Raw genomic sequence first — 13,170 nt, 5'->3', positions numbered from 1 at the left:
AGTTAACCACTCGTCTCGTCAGGTAAGATAATCTGAGACTAACTATTTACACTTCTATTTTAAGATATAATCAACAGCTGAACTTGTAAAATGGCTGCAATTTGACAGGACTACATGTTTAACTTGATTTTAAGCTGATTAATGAGTGATTGCTGGCCTCGAACACAGCCAAACGTGTGATGATTAGTGCCGACCAAACATTTGCCGAACAAACATGTATGTGCCTGCTCTGCTAGCCTAGCATACACTATCGTTTTGGGCTTCCCAGACTCTGAGATTAACAACACCAATATGTGTAACAATGGGTTTAATTCTTTTCTTTTCCTTATTGAGTGCAATCATTCAATGCACCCAAACAACAAAGTGAGGGGGGGAAAAAAGAAAAGAAAACATAAAAGGATTGCAGGCCTGCCATGGCATTTTGACCATTTTGTACTACTAACGGGGAGATAATAATGTACCAAAGTCAAGTTTGCATATTTTTTTACACGGTTTAGTAGGTCTACTCTCATCTCTGCTATAAATTATTGATTCTTGTGTGGGAATTCAGGTGTCATAGTAGCTATAAGGTGGGTCCTCCCTATGTTCCCCACGTTAATGTTCCCTGCTCATCCAAAAACTAAAAATATTAATGATGATAATAATAATCTATGTTCCCCACCCAAGAAAACATTCCTATATGTTTCAAACTCAAATGCAAGCAATGGTGGGACATCTGGGATTCTGGGCACTATGAACATATGGGCAATCCTTATTTAGGTGCCCACTTGTTCAGTTGTCCAGGTGTCCCTACTGCCCAGATGTCTCCACCCCAAAGTGCCCACTCGCCCGTATGTACCCAGTGCTCACTGATTCCGTTGCCCCCCGTTCCACTAGTATTCATAATTTCTACCCATAGTGTTCCATTGTGTGTGTTTTGAGTTGATATTAATAATTATACTTTTTGGTTCCCTGCATTTCTGGATGTGCGGGGAACAAAGAACAGTTTTTTACTTGATGGGAACATATGAACGGTCCTCTAAATTAAACCTGTACTATGTGCAGAAGTCTAGTCCAAGTCCATTGGTATTTTAATTCATACTGCATCTTATTAGTCCAGCCGTAAGCATGAACAGGGATAGCCCTAGAATGTCTCCAATGTTCGGTCGATTGACACTCAAATCTGGAGCCATAGAACGCTCCCATTGCGCGGCGGTTAGCAGCGAATCTGCGCGGCACTAAAGTGCAGCGCGCTACTTGTGTACTCACCCAATAATTAATTCCTCAGCCTGGGAGAAAGACATTGTCCTATAGTGTCATATCCATTTGAAAGTTCTGGCTGAAAACATGTACTTTGTAAAATATCACCACTTATCACGAGCCAACACGGACGACTGACACGACCGGGCGAGGGGCCCGAAATGACTGCTGGACTGAATATATCAAAACTTATTTTGGAAGCACAAAAGTACGGGGCACACAATCACGCAGGTGGTGTGATTAGTCACCCCACGTCAATCACAAGCACCTGTCAATTGTGTGCCCCGTACGTTTTGTGCTTCCCAATCCCAAATTTTGATATATTCAGTCCAGCAGTCATTCCGAGCCCCTCGCCCGGTCGTGTAAATCGTCCGTGTTGGCTCGTGATAAGTGGTGATATTTTACAAAGTACATGTTTTCAGCCAGAACCTTCAAATGGATATGACACTATAGGACAATATCGTTCTCCCAGGCTGAGGAATACATTATTGGGTGAGTACACAAGTAGCGCGCTGCACTTTAGGGCCGCGCAGATTAGCTGCTAACCGCCGCGCAATGGGAGCGTTCTATGGCTCCAGATTTGAGTGTCAATCGACCGAACATTGGAGACATTCTAGGGCTAGAACAGGGAGGACTAATACGATACTGTATCTTTTAAAATACCAATGGACAAAGACTAAACATCTGCATGTTCTATAGGCCTAATTCTCTTAACATTATTTATATTCTATCAATATACTGGTACAATATAGCTAACCATTTTCACCATGACATACTGTATGATCATATACTTATATTGCCTATGAATGGATATGTAGAGTGTTTACATTGTATATACGGTACATTGAATATAAGACTCATATGAAATTGTTGTCTATATTAACAGTCATTGCCTTAACTGCATTCCTTTGGAGGTCCTTCAGGTCATATTTGTTTTCTTCATTGCAGAGTCCTGACCTGAAGATCTTTCTCCCATCTAATTCTGTCATCAGTCATCATGCCAACAAAGAAGATAAAGATTCTAAGGAAGACCATCGGTGGTGGGACTAAAAGGTCATTCTTGACTAACTGCTCTTCACCTCTCCACTGTTCCCATTCCATCACATCTGGGACTGCCCCATCGACTGCCCCATCGACTGCCCCATCAACTGCCCCTTTTGAACAGATGGAAGAAGCACCTGTTGACCCAACATGCAGTTCGAATGAGACCGCCTATGGAAAGGCTAAACGTAGAGAACTGAGCATTTGGGAGTCTATACAGACTCCAATGCTCAAAGTGTCCTTTCATTCTGCATCACCGTCGACAAACATTTGCACCTTTTGTAGCAACAACGTTGCTACACACAGGTGTTTAGAATGCAGCAGCACCTGTGCCCTCTGTGAAGGCTGTGTGGAAGCGACACACATCAATTCATTACACCTCCCAGAGAAATGGAATGTTAGTATTTATTCTTGATTTAGACTACAACATGTATGTGAAGTCTGTGTGACAAATCTGTCTGTCTGTCTGTCTGTCTGTCTGTCTGTCTGTCTGTCTGTCTGTCTGTCTGTCTGTCTCTGTCTATCCAAAGTTGATCATTGCATTTTCTATTTGTCCTTTGTCCTTATTCCGTAGCAAACATACTATGAGAGAGCTGCCCTTGATTATTGCCTACGTTTAAATGAGGACCATGTTTCCCATCGGACCTACACAAGGGACATGAAGATTGTTGTGAACACAGGTTTGTTTATAGCATACAGGCCATATTATAGTGTATAGAAATTGTTTTGAAGCAATACATTTAATATTAGGATTTATTAGTGAATGTCTAGTTATTCCTTTCCTAAAAATAGAACCCTTTCATGTCATTATCATGAAAGTGACATCATGTCACTTGTTGTTGATGCTGATTTAATTGACAAAAGTAAAGAATACAAGAGTAACTGTTTGCCTTTCCCTTTGCCCTGTGGTAGGCCAGCTGTGCAACTTCAGTGTCACACTATGCGAGTGTGAACCAGAACCCTGCACCCTTTTGATGTACGGACTCTGGCCTGCAAGTCCAGAGAAACCACAGACAGCGTTTTCCATAGCTCTGCTTGAGTTATTCCTGTATTTATCGTTGGAGTGCCAGGTCTCTGTTGAGGGTTTTTGCAACACGCTGAGATGGAAAAACAACCTCACTCTTGCAGAGGTAATGTACAAATGTCTGTTAGACCAGCGATTAATGTCCAATGGAACTATGGTTTACTGTGAAACCTCTTAAACTAGTCCTGGCTAGTTATACAAGTGTAGGAACTACAGCTGTACTCCACAACTAACTGGTACAAAGATATGAGTGTAAAAACACATTTCCTACCTCTTTTCTATATAATTTCTCTGAACGTGAATGAATTTTGCAGGCATTTATAGAAATTATTCATAATGCATATATACCTAGTACACAATTTTTGAAAATTGTTATTCTAGAATTCCAGCCGAAACATCTGTTAAATACTCATGTCATTTACAGCATTAGTAATACTGTTTTTTTACTGCTTAACAGGTTAACATGCTGTACAGGGCCCTTGTTGGGGAATCCATCTCTCAGTTCCGGAATCACCACCACAGGCGCCAGACATTATCTGATGTATGTACAGCCTACGATGATGGCAAAACATGTCCAGCATGTCCGAAGGTAAGATCTAGTTCTAGATGTTCATATAATGAAATGACAAGAATTCATATTCACACTGTTTACTTAAGAGAATGATACATCAGAACCAGATTTCAAATCACTTTTATGATTTATATTTCAGAGTGACGGACAAATGATAATCTCTATGGACGGCAACTTTGGGCTTGTTCGCAAAAAGAGCTCTGGGAGGAGTCCGGTTGAGCCGTTGCAGGGGAACATCATGTTTGTAAAAGACGCAGATGTTCAGCAGTACCTGGTTTCCCATACCGATGCCTCAAAACCTAACGAGGTGAGTAAAGTTTAGTAGTTGTGACAATCTTTCAGCTGGGAGAGGTCATCATTCCGGGCTGAGTTAATGTATGTTGTTATAATTAAATCTCCATGTTGTTATATTTAAATCTCCTTTTCTAAACAGGACTGTAGCAACTTTAAGGCCGGGAACAGCCTCAGGTCTAAGAAGCAGCAAGACAAACTGGACGTGACTGGGGTGTTTGGTGCTTGCTGTCGACACGAGATTCCAGTCATGTTTTTGAACATGCATCAGGGAGAACGGTTAGTTCTTTTCGCAACTCCAAATCTTTCCCAAATAAATGTATTTGCATCGTGGAACACATTTGAACAATTGGGTAACATTATTTTGTTTTCAATAGGCTGGCTTTTCCGATGTACGTCATTGATGAGCTGCTGAGCAAATGCCAGGGCAAGAGCATCAAACTCCAGGTCATCTATGACATTGCATGTGTTCTGTCTTCTCATATGCAGGTAAGTCATTTCTGAAAACTATTGTACGAGTAAATGTTGTCATGAGTATTTATGTATTCACTGTTGTTTATTTTAATCAATCAGAAGAGAGGAGAAGGAATACAAACTGGTCTAAGCCTGGCTGTGCCAGCCTTTCACGTATATGGACACAAGCTCCAGTGCCAGGTAATGTGTTAACTTGTATTGATGCATTACCTTGCTTATTAAGTCTCTCTGGATTAATAGTGCCCATTTTCTTTTACTATTGCAGTTTGAGTAGTCATACTTTTGTACAGTAAATTGTGAATGTAATGTACCTGACTGTCATTCCCAGATCATGTATAGCACGAGAAGGCAGGAGGGGTTTGGACTAACAGATGGAGAAGCCATGGAGAGGCTATGGTCATTTCTTCGCCGCTTTGCAAGGGTCACAAAGGAAATGACTCCATCCCATAGGCTAGACCTTCTCACCGATGCTCTACTTCACTGGCGAAGGAGGAAATTAGCCGATCTAGGTTTGCCCCATTTCAATATTTGCTTTAAATCTTAACTAATGCAGCTTCCAACTTCTGCACATGGAATGTTTTTAGAATTAATTGTTTGTACTGTTTGAGGTTGTCGTACGCAGCATACGACAACCTTTGTATGCACTATGCATCCTAACATTGTGCCATTAAGCTGACATTTTCTTTTTTAGACGTTTCGCTCCATCAGAGATGGGGAAGGGCCGAGAAGGTCATGTGTGCTGCAGAGGAGGACATTTCTTCCATCATGAAAGAGGCACCAGGTACAGCTTTCTTCTACGGAGCACATATCACTTTTTGTTTAAGTGAAAGATTATGAATATTTTTTGTTTCTTTAAGTGTGTATTTCAGAACAAGACATAAAGGGTTGGATGGAAAAGGAGAAGGAACTCGCCCAACTTTCAATTTCAAAGACGAGAGCAAAAGGTTTGCATGTAATCATTACAGTAATGCAGAATGTTATCGCATTCAAATAATGGTGCTACGACAGAAGTTCAAGTTCAAGTTCAAGTCAGTTTGTCTGTTTACACAGAAATTTGTTGTAATGTGCATACAGTGCCTACTAAAAACAAATACACCACAATAAAAACACAGACACATACAGACTACCACACAACACAAGGTCAGCAATAAAACAAATCCACCTGGAAATTGTCCAATTCCAAAATTCTAAAAGTTCATTCCAAATTTCTAAAAGTTCATTCACCTGCTACCTACTAGAAAAGCTCCTATTCCAATTTTTTAACTCAAAGCACATTTTGATTTCAGCATATTTTTTTTGCCTCATCCCACATTAGACAACCTTTGCCAGACACTCTGAAATGAACTCATAAGCACCGCCACTGCATACTTCACACTCGCTGTGATTTTAATATACTATATTGATTTAAACCAAGAATTTTTATAGTAATAACAATTTTGGTTTCTCCACCATGGTTATTGGAGTTGAATAATGTCTGTCTGTTTTATAGATGGTGTTCCCAGGTGGAAAAGGAACTATGTGACTAAGTTGATTGAGCTCAACCAGCTCAAGTAAGTAGCATACGTGTGTGTGTGAGAGAATATATATCCACTCTTAAGGGTTAATGATGGTTCTAATCGAACAGGGAGGGTATTTTGCAGAGCCTGAACACAAAGATAAATTTACATTCACACTGCATACTCATTTTATACTAAAATATTGTTTTAAATTATTCATGAGTTATCAGACTGAAGTCACTTTGTCCAGCACAATTTGAACTTCATACAGAAGACATTGTAGAAATCCTATTCACATTAGCCGCCATGTATTTTTTTTTAAACTTTTAATTCATTATTTTCATAACATTTTGAGCACATAATAAAAAAATTAAAAAAAGGTCTCCGAAGACCGCTCCCTTGAAGTTTGAGTAAAATATAATCATCCCCAGTAAAAATCCATTTGAAGATTAACCCACACAAACATAAACAGTACATGTATGGCAGCCATTCTGAAGAAATACTCATGGGGGTCTGCAGAAAAGCTGATTACATGATCTAATGCCATGATCAGCATTCCCAATGCAGCCACAGGTAACAAACACATTGCTGTCATATATTAGTGAAGACTGTCCCCCAGTGGCCAAACATGGTATGACGTATATATATGTCTTTGGAGGGGAGTGAGTTCATTTAAGCGCTTAAAAAATGGTATGTCCACCAGATGACAACTTTAACTCTAACCTTTCCCTATGTAGATCGCAGGCCCAGGAGTCATTGATTGCCGATGAAACACAGTAAGTTACCCTAAGTATTACATTTAAAATATGAGCATGTGTGCTCTAATGGAAATTTTTTAGCATTTGTTAACACTAACCTTTCCCTATGTAGATCGCAGGCCCAGGAGTCATTGATTGCCGATGAAACACAGTAAGTTACCCTAGGTATTACATTTAAAATATGAGCATGTGTGCTCTAATGGACAGTTTTAACATTTGTTAACACTAACCTTTCCCTATGTAGATCGCAGGCCCAGGAGTCATCGATTTCAGCTGAAATACAGTAAGTAAGCCTAGGTATAACGTTTCAAATATGGCCACGTGTGCTCTATTGGACAGTATTAACATTTGTTTCATGTGTCTTGTTTAGGATAGAAAGTTGTCTTCAGGTGCTGGAGAGACAACATCGTGTGAAAAGGAGATGGGACCAGTCAGATAAGATTTTTCAGTCTACCTTGCAAGACCTCGACCAGGAAGTCAGGGGTGAACTACTACTTCAGGCACGCTCGGAAGCAAGAGAGAGAATGACACTACTCACTCTGAAGCGCAAATACCCAGGTAGCATATCCTGCCATGGTTTTTTGTTTTGTTATCTGTGTAAATAAAATATATACTTATCTCAACGGTTATCTTAGTTACACCAGCATTGTGCTTGTCAAGCATTTTATTGATGATTAAACTGCTAAGCAGAAAGCTCTATATGCTTTGATGATTTAGATTAGGATGAATTTGACTGTAAAAACAAAACAGAAGTAGAGAAGAGGCTTCACATCCCCTTTATCATGATCAGAGCTTCTGTCCTAAAGACTATGATGAAAGCATTTGCAAATTTTGGGAGGCAACAGTCTGGCCACACGAGACTAGTGAATGACTGCAGGTTGCTCTGTCCAAAGGGAGAGATAAGAGAGATGGCTGTGGAGAAATGGAGAAGCTGGTTTAGTTGTTAACATGCTTTCTTTTTACCAATATCACGTTTACAACTGCATTTCGAAATGCATGTCCGTTCTTCACCTCCTCAGCAGAGACAAACTTGTTCACACCGGGTGACATGACCTCATTCCATAGGCTACTGGAAATACGAATGAATGGTCTCGCCAAACAGAAGACTGTTTTTTACAGGGAGATATTAGGACGGGTGATGTGTATAATCAAATGATTAATTCTGGCCATGCCTTTAATTCTGAGATCATACTGAGATCATACTAACACTGTTTAGGAGACTGCAATTAACTTTAAAGCCCTCGTGCAACTGGGTTTACCCTACAGAAGTTCATGGATTTCAAAATAAATATACAATGGATGTGATGTTTCCTTTTTCAATCGGAAATGCATAAAGAAGTTTAAAACCTATGTCAGCTGAGTTGTTGTAGAGCTACTTCAAGACTGAGTATTAGGTATCACTACATAATGTTTTTCATTGTTATTTTTGATGTCCCGTTCCAGATGGACAAGGCATTGCCATCAGGCTAGCGAAACAAATAAAGGGCTCCAACGGCAGGCTGCGGAAGACCATGACCGAGTATAATGGGGTGCCTTGGCCACCACAGACAAGCACCTTTCCAGCCCAGTTGGAGTTTCAACAAGTGTGTGATGCCTCCTGGAATGTTTACTTGCGCCTTGATGGAGAGGTGGGTGTATTTCAAATTTGGTCTCAGATGAATTAAACATTATGTACTTAGTTGACCTGGGTCCCCCAAGGCTCTCTCTACAAGTTCATCTAGTATTTACTTCATACACCAAGTCTCCTAGCTGACAATAGCCAATCTACAACTTCCCTATGTGACACATTGTGTACATTGTCGGGCTGGCAGTGGATCAGGGGTAGAGTGCCCGGTAGACCAGCTGGAGAAAGCACTTTGGAATACAATGCTGTACAAATTAACCTTTACCTTTTTGTTGTCTATTTCGCGAAGAAAAGCGTGTTGTGTTTAGTAAGTACCGGTAATAGTGTTACTTATTGGTGCCACTTTAACAATGTTACAGACACAAGAGGGTGATCTCCCAGTCCCAAGCTCCCTGAGAAGGCGTGCAGTGGATGCCTTGCATCTGAGGACCCGGGCTGCAGAAGAAAAGAATCTTCTACAGCAAGAGATGAACACCCTTATCGATCATCTCAAGCATCAGACAACATCTCTACAAATGGCCCTGAATGACCAAGAGCACCCGGGACTCAAGGCTGTTCTTGCCGAGAAGATTGTAGGCTTAGAAAAAAAAATACAAGATGTTATGGGGATGTTCCTTCATCATCAAAGTCAAGGGGAAGTTCCACTCTATGACGACGACAATGACGACGACGACAATGAAGACGACGATGACGATGATGATGATAGTCGATAGATCGGCTATTTTTGGTGAATGTTTCCCACCAGAATTTGGAGGGATGATTGATTGATTGATTGATTGATTGATTGAAGAATGTATTTGATGTTTGCAATAGAAAAAAGTACAGTTTCATGACAGTACAAATCACTGGTACAAGGTCAACTAAAAGGAGATCCTAGAAAGTCGAGGCTTCTTTCCACAGGAACCACACTTTAAGTATCTCATATAACATTGAAAGACACACGGATAGAACATAGTACTTTATCTAGGATAATATCAGTTTCATAAGCATAATATCAAATACAAAGGCAGAAAAAAAGAGAAAAAAGGGCGGGGGGGGCAATGGGGGCTTAGTCTATTTACAAGTCACACGTAGCAGCTGTCTGAAGGTGACTTTTCATACCAGTTTTGAAGGAGGCTAGGGATTTGCTCTCCTTTAAGGCTTGTGGAAGGGCGTTCCACATGTTGATGGTATAGCAGGAGAACGAGTTAGAGCCTTGTTTAGTGTTAAATCTACGTTGATGATGATTAGTGGAGCTGCCTCTGGTGTTGTGATCGTGAACATCCTTGACCTTTAAGAAGTAGTTTGCCAGGTACATGGGTATCTTGGAGGTGTAGTGAATCCTGTACACCAGGCCCATTGCAAGATGCTGTACTCTGTCAGCTACTTTGAGCCACCCCACGCTTTCGTGGTGATGATCAGTAAGGTGGGTCTCGGGTGGAAGACCAAGCACAACCCTAATTAGTTTGTAGTTTGTAGATACTGTATATGCTTCAGCAGTGTGGTTGGCGTTTGCCAGGGATGTGCTGGGCCCCTGATTCAGCCCGGGAAAAAGAGTTGGAGAGGCCCTCATTGCATTGCGAGCTATAGAGAGAGATCTCTCTCTCTCTCTCTCTATAGCGCTGCTGCCACTCAAAGATTTGTGACAGTGACAAGCCAGTGGGCCAATTACATGAGTTAAATTTCGTCGTTGTCGGGTGGAAACCGTTTGTTTTGTATTTATCATTTTAAAAATGATTTAAACTAGTGAAAACAGCCGATCTACAAGCACACAACGCGAGGCGTTGTCCGGCTTTTCCCAATGGCCAGCACGTCCCTGGCGTTTGCATTTGAACAATCTTAAAGAAAAAATGTATAAACTAATGCAGACATTGAAATTGTGCACCTGAATATACTTAGTTACTTTCCACCACTGCTGTTAAGTTTTATGCTGAAAACTTTTATAGGTTGTTATATCATTGTCATGAGAACAGTCGGAACACGTAATCCAATCACCTCTGTCATTTCTTAAGGTGCCAGGCAGAAACATGAGTGACTGTCCATAAGAAGGAGCCAGATGTCAGAAATCGAACGTCATACGTAGCTCTCCTCTGCAGATCAAATTGACTAGGACTGGTCTCCCACTGATTCACATTAGCCTTGTGAATTTGAAAAAGAAAATAGATTTTATTGTTCAGTCAATTTGTAGTTGAATACATTACGTTGCATCAGAGAAGCCAAATGGTTTCTAGAGAACGTTGCAGTTGCAATGCTGCCAACCTCTAATCCAGCTTTTCACAATCTTTGTTCCCTATTAGCCCCCCTCCTTATCACTGTCAGGCAGAAACCTTGTATCTCCAAGTTTCAAATAGTTCTTTTGTAAATTAAAGCCCTACTTCATCATACAAAAGTGTTGCACAAAAGTAGTGAAAATAGCCGATCTACAAGCACACAACCCAGGCCTCTGATTCTGCTGCCCCCGTGAGGTGCGTTGCATCGCTTTGTGCAGATCAGGCCCGTTACTATGTTATATGCCAGCCTGTTGTATTCTATGTGCACCTTATTTCCTGCCATCCTTTGTATGTGATATGCTGTAGTTTTCCTTTTTCCTTTTTATTTAATTTTACTTTTATGCAGGCCAATGTCAAGAAATATTTTGCTGAAAAAGTTTTGCAAAAACTGCAAAACTGAATAAGGATAAAGTAAATTTACATTTGTAAAAAAATATATATATATTTTTCCTTTATGTATGGTAGATTTCCTTGTTTTATTTTTGTGTTGTTGATTAGTGTTTAAAGTCTTTGTAAGAAAATACTGCTGTGGAGTAAATAAAAACTTCACTGAACACAATCTGCTTCCAATAATATGACATTTCAGTTTCACCATCACCTGTCCGTCTGTGCACTACATTGGTCTTGGTTGCCCAGTTACAAACTATGTAAGTGGCATGTATTATTGCTTGTAAAAGGGATAGTCTATTTCAACATGTAGATGAAGATGGCTGTAGACTTAGTCAGGCTTATGATGTTCACAGTTCACACATAAGCTAAACTATCTGTGTTTCCAGCCATGTGGATCAATATGTTTACAGTATATCCATTTCCAGTGTGCCATGAGGAATTGTGGGTATTAATTCTGATTAATTAAATTCATGTGAGTGGTCATTTTCAGATTTTTCACTCAATGAAGGAACATGATGACACAAGTTGATGTATTGAGATGTTCAGCAAAGACAACCATTAGCTCTGGTCCATAGCATTAGAATTATTATTAATTTGAAGTAGGAATTAATTATCTTTACCAGCACACAGTATAGTCAGAATGAATATAAGCACAGTACGATTTGTGGCTTCATAAACAATGGTTTCGACATTAATAAAAAAAAAAAAATGTTGTTACTTGGTAGGATTCGAACACGGGTCAATAGATTGGTAGTACATCACTGTAAGGGGTCTTCAACGTTTTCAGGCCGGGGACCCCCAAACTGGGCCGTACCTTATTAACTGAGAACCAATGTCAATAATATCAACAATCTGTCAATTGCATAGTAATCATGTATTCAAGCTATTCAAAATGGATAGAATCATGATTTATTTTTTAACATAAATGTGAAAAATGAAAAAAATGAAGAAAAAAAAACATTTTTTGAAATCTTTTTTTTTTAAGCAATAATTTCGCGGACCCCCTGCAGTACCTCCGCGGACCCCCTAGGGGTCGCGGACCCCCTGTTGAAGACCTCAACTGACTGACTATCCAAGCATTATTATGGTATGAATAGATATCATTTTAGCCAACAACTCAATACTTTCTTGTGAAAAAAAAAGAATAAATATATATAATAACGACTGGACGGGATTGTGGCGTTATATTTCTCACTGGAAATGTAATCATGACACACTATCATGCAGACAATATTAGGCAAAATATAGGCCTATACCAGTATGGTAAAATACTGGATATTCCATTGAGAATAAAAGTCATTAAGCCTTAAGCCTAACCTATAATTATGACCAACCGTTAACTAACACTAAAGTACGATTTGTTGCTTCATAATGGTTTGGAATTACATTAAAACCAATAAAACAAAATTCAAAGAGCAAGCTGCGTGGGAGTCGAACACGGGTCTGCAGTTCAGCAGCCAAGCGCTCTAGCTGATTGAGCTACCAATCTGGTGCAACGCTTGCAGTAGATGTCATTATAGCCAACAGCTCAATACTTTTTTGTGAAAAAAAAAAAGAATAACCACTGGACGGGATTGTGGCATTAAAATACACATTTCTCGCTGGAAATGTGATCTTGACACACTATACTATCTGAACTAACGCCCAGATTTCTAAAATAAAGTGTTCACTGAAGGCTCACGGATGTCAGAATATGGACCGCTAAGGCAGAATTAACCATATTTTACGTATTGTTTTATAAGAAGCATTTTAATCCGATCGGTCGCCATGTTTCTGAGCAACATTGGACCTTATGGTGACGTCACGTGTCTGATCAAAGGATACATTCGCTGATAAACTGCAGATGGCATGGTTTAAAAGGGTGGTATGGGCAGACTATGTAGAACGGGAGTTTATCATCCGAAAGAACCGCTGATGAAAGCCTGCTGACACATTCAGTCGGCAAAGCATGGCTATACTGGTACCAGTCCTATCGGCTGATAAAACATGATAAACGGCCATCAGATGAACCAT

At 40.1% G+C, this 13,170-nt stretch overlaps 1 protein-coding gene across 1 annotated transcript; it reads left to right on the top strand.

Annotated features, from left to right (window-relative positions):
* On the top strand, nt 1-9,493 carry LOC308280692 (uncharacterized protein). The gene is made up of 19 exons (XM_080755012.1): nt 1-22; nt 2,188-2,677; nt 2,855-2,960; nt 3,193-3,410; nt 3,762-3,893; nt 4,015-4,182; nt 4,309-4,445; nt 4,544-4,655; nt 4,740-4,820; nt 4,969-5,149; nt 5,332-5,421; nt 5,498-5,584; nt 6,130-6,190; nt 6,874-6,912; nt 7,007-7,045; nt 7,139-7,177; nt 7,265-7,452; nt 8,338-8,522; nt 8,878-9,493. Exons 2-19 carry the CDS (start codon nt 2,237-2,239, stop codon nt 9,229-9,231), a joined length of 2,658 nt encoding a protein of 885 aa, XP_080611138.1. The 5' UTR covers nt 1-22; nt 2,188-2,236; the 3' UTR covers nt 9,232-9,493.
* The last annotated feature ends 3,677 nt before the right edge of the window (nt 9,494-13,170 follow it).

Source organism: Nannobrachium achirus (assembly GCF_963921795.1).
Source record: "Nannobrachium achirus genome assembly, contig: SCAFFOLD_556, whole genome shotgun sequence".
NCBI lineage: Eukaryota > Metazoa > Chordata > Actinopteri > Myctophiformes > Myctophidae > Nannobrachium > Nannobrachium achirus.
Note: the sequence above shows the minus strand (reverse complement) of the source record. Positions and strands in the feature narration are given on the sequence as shown.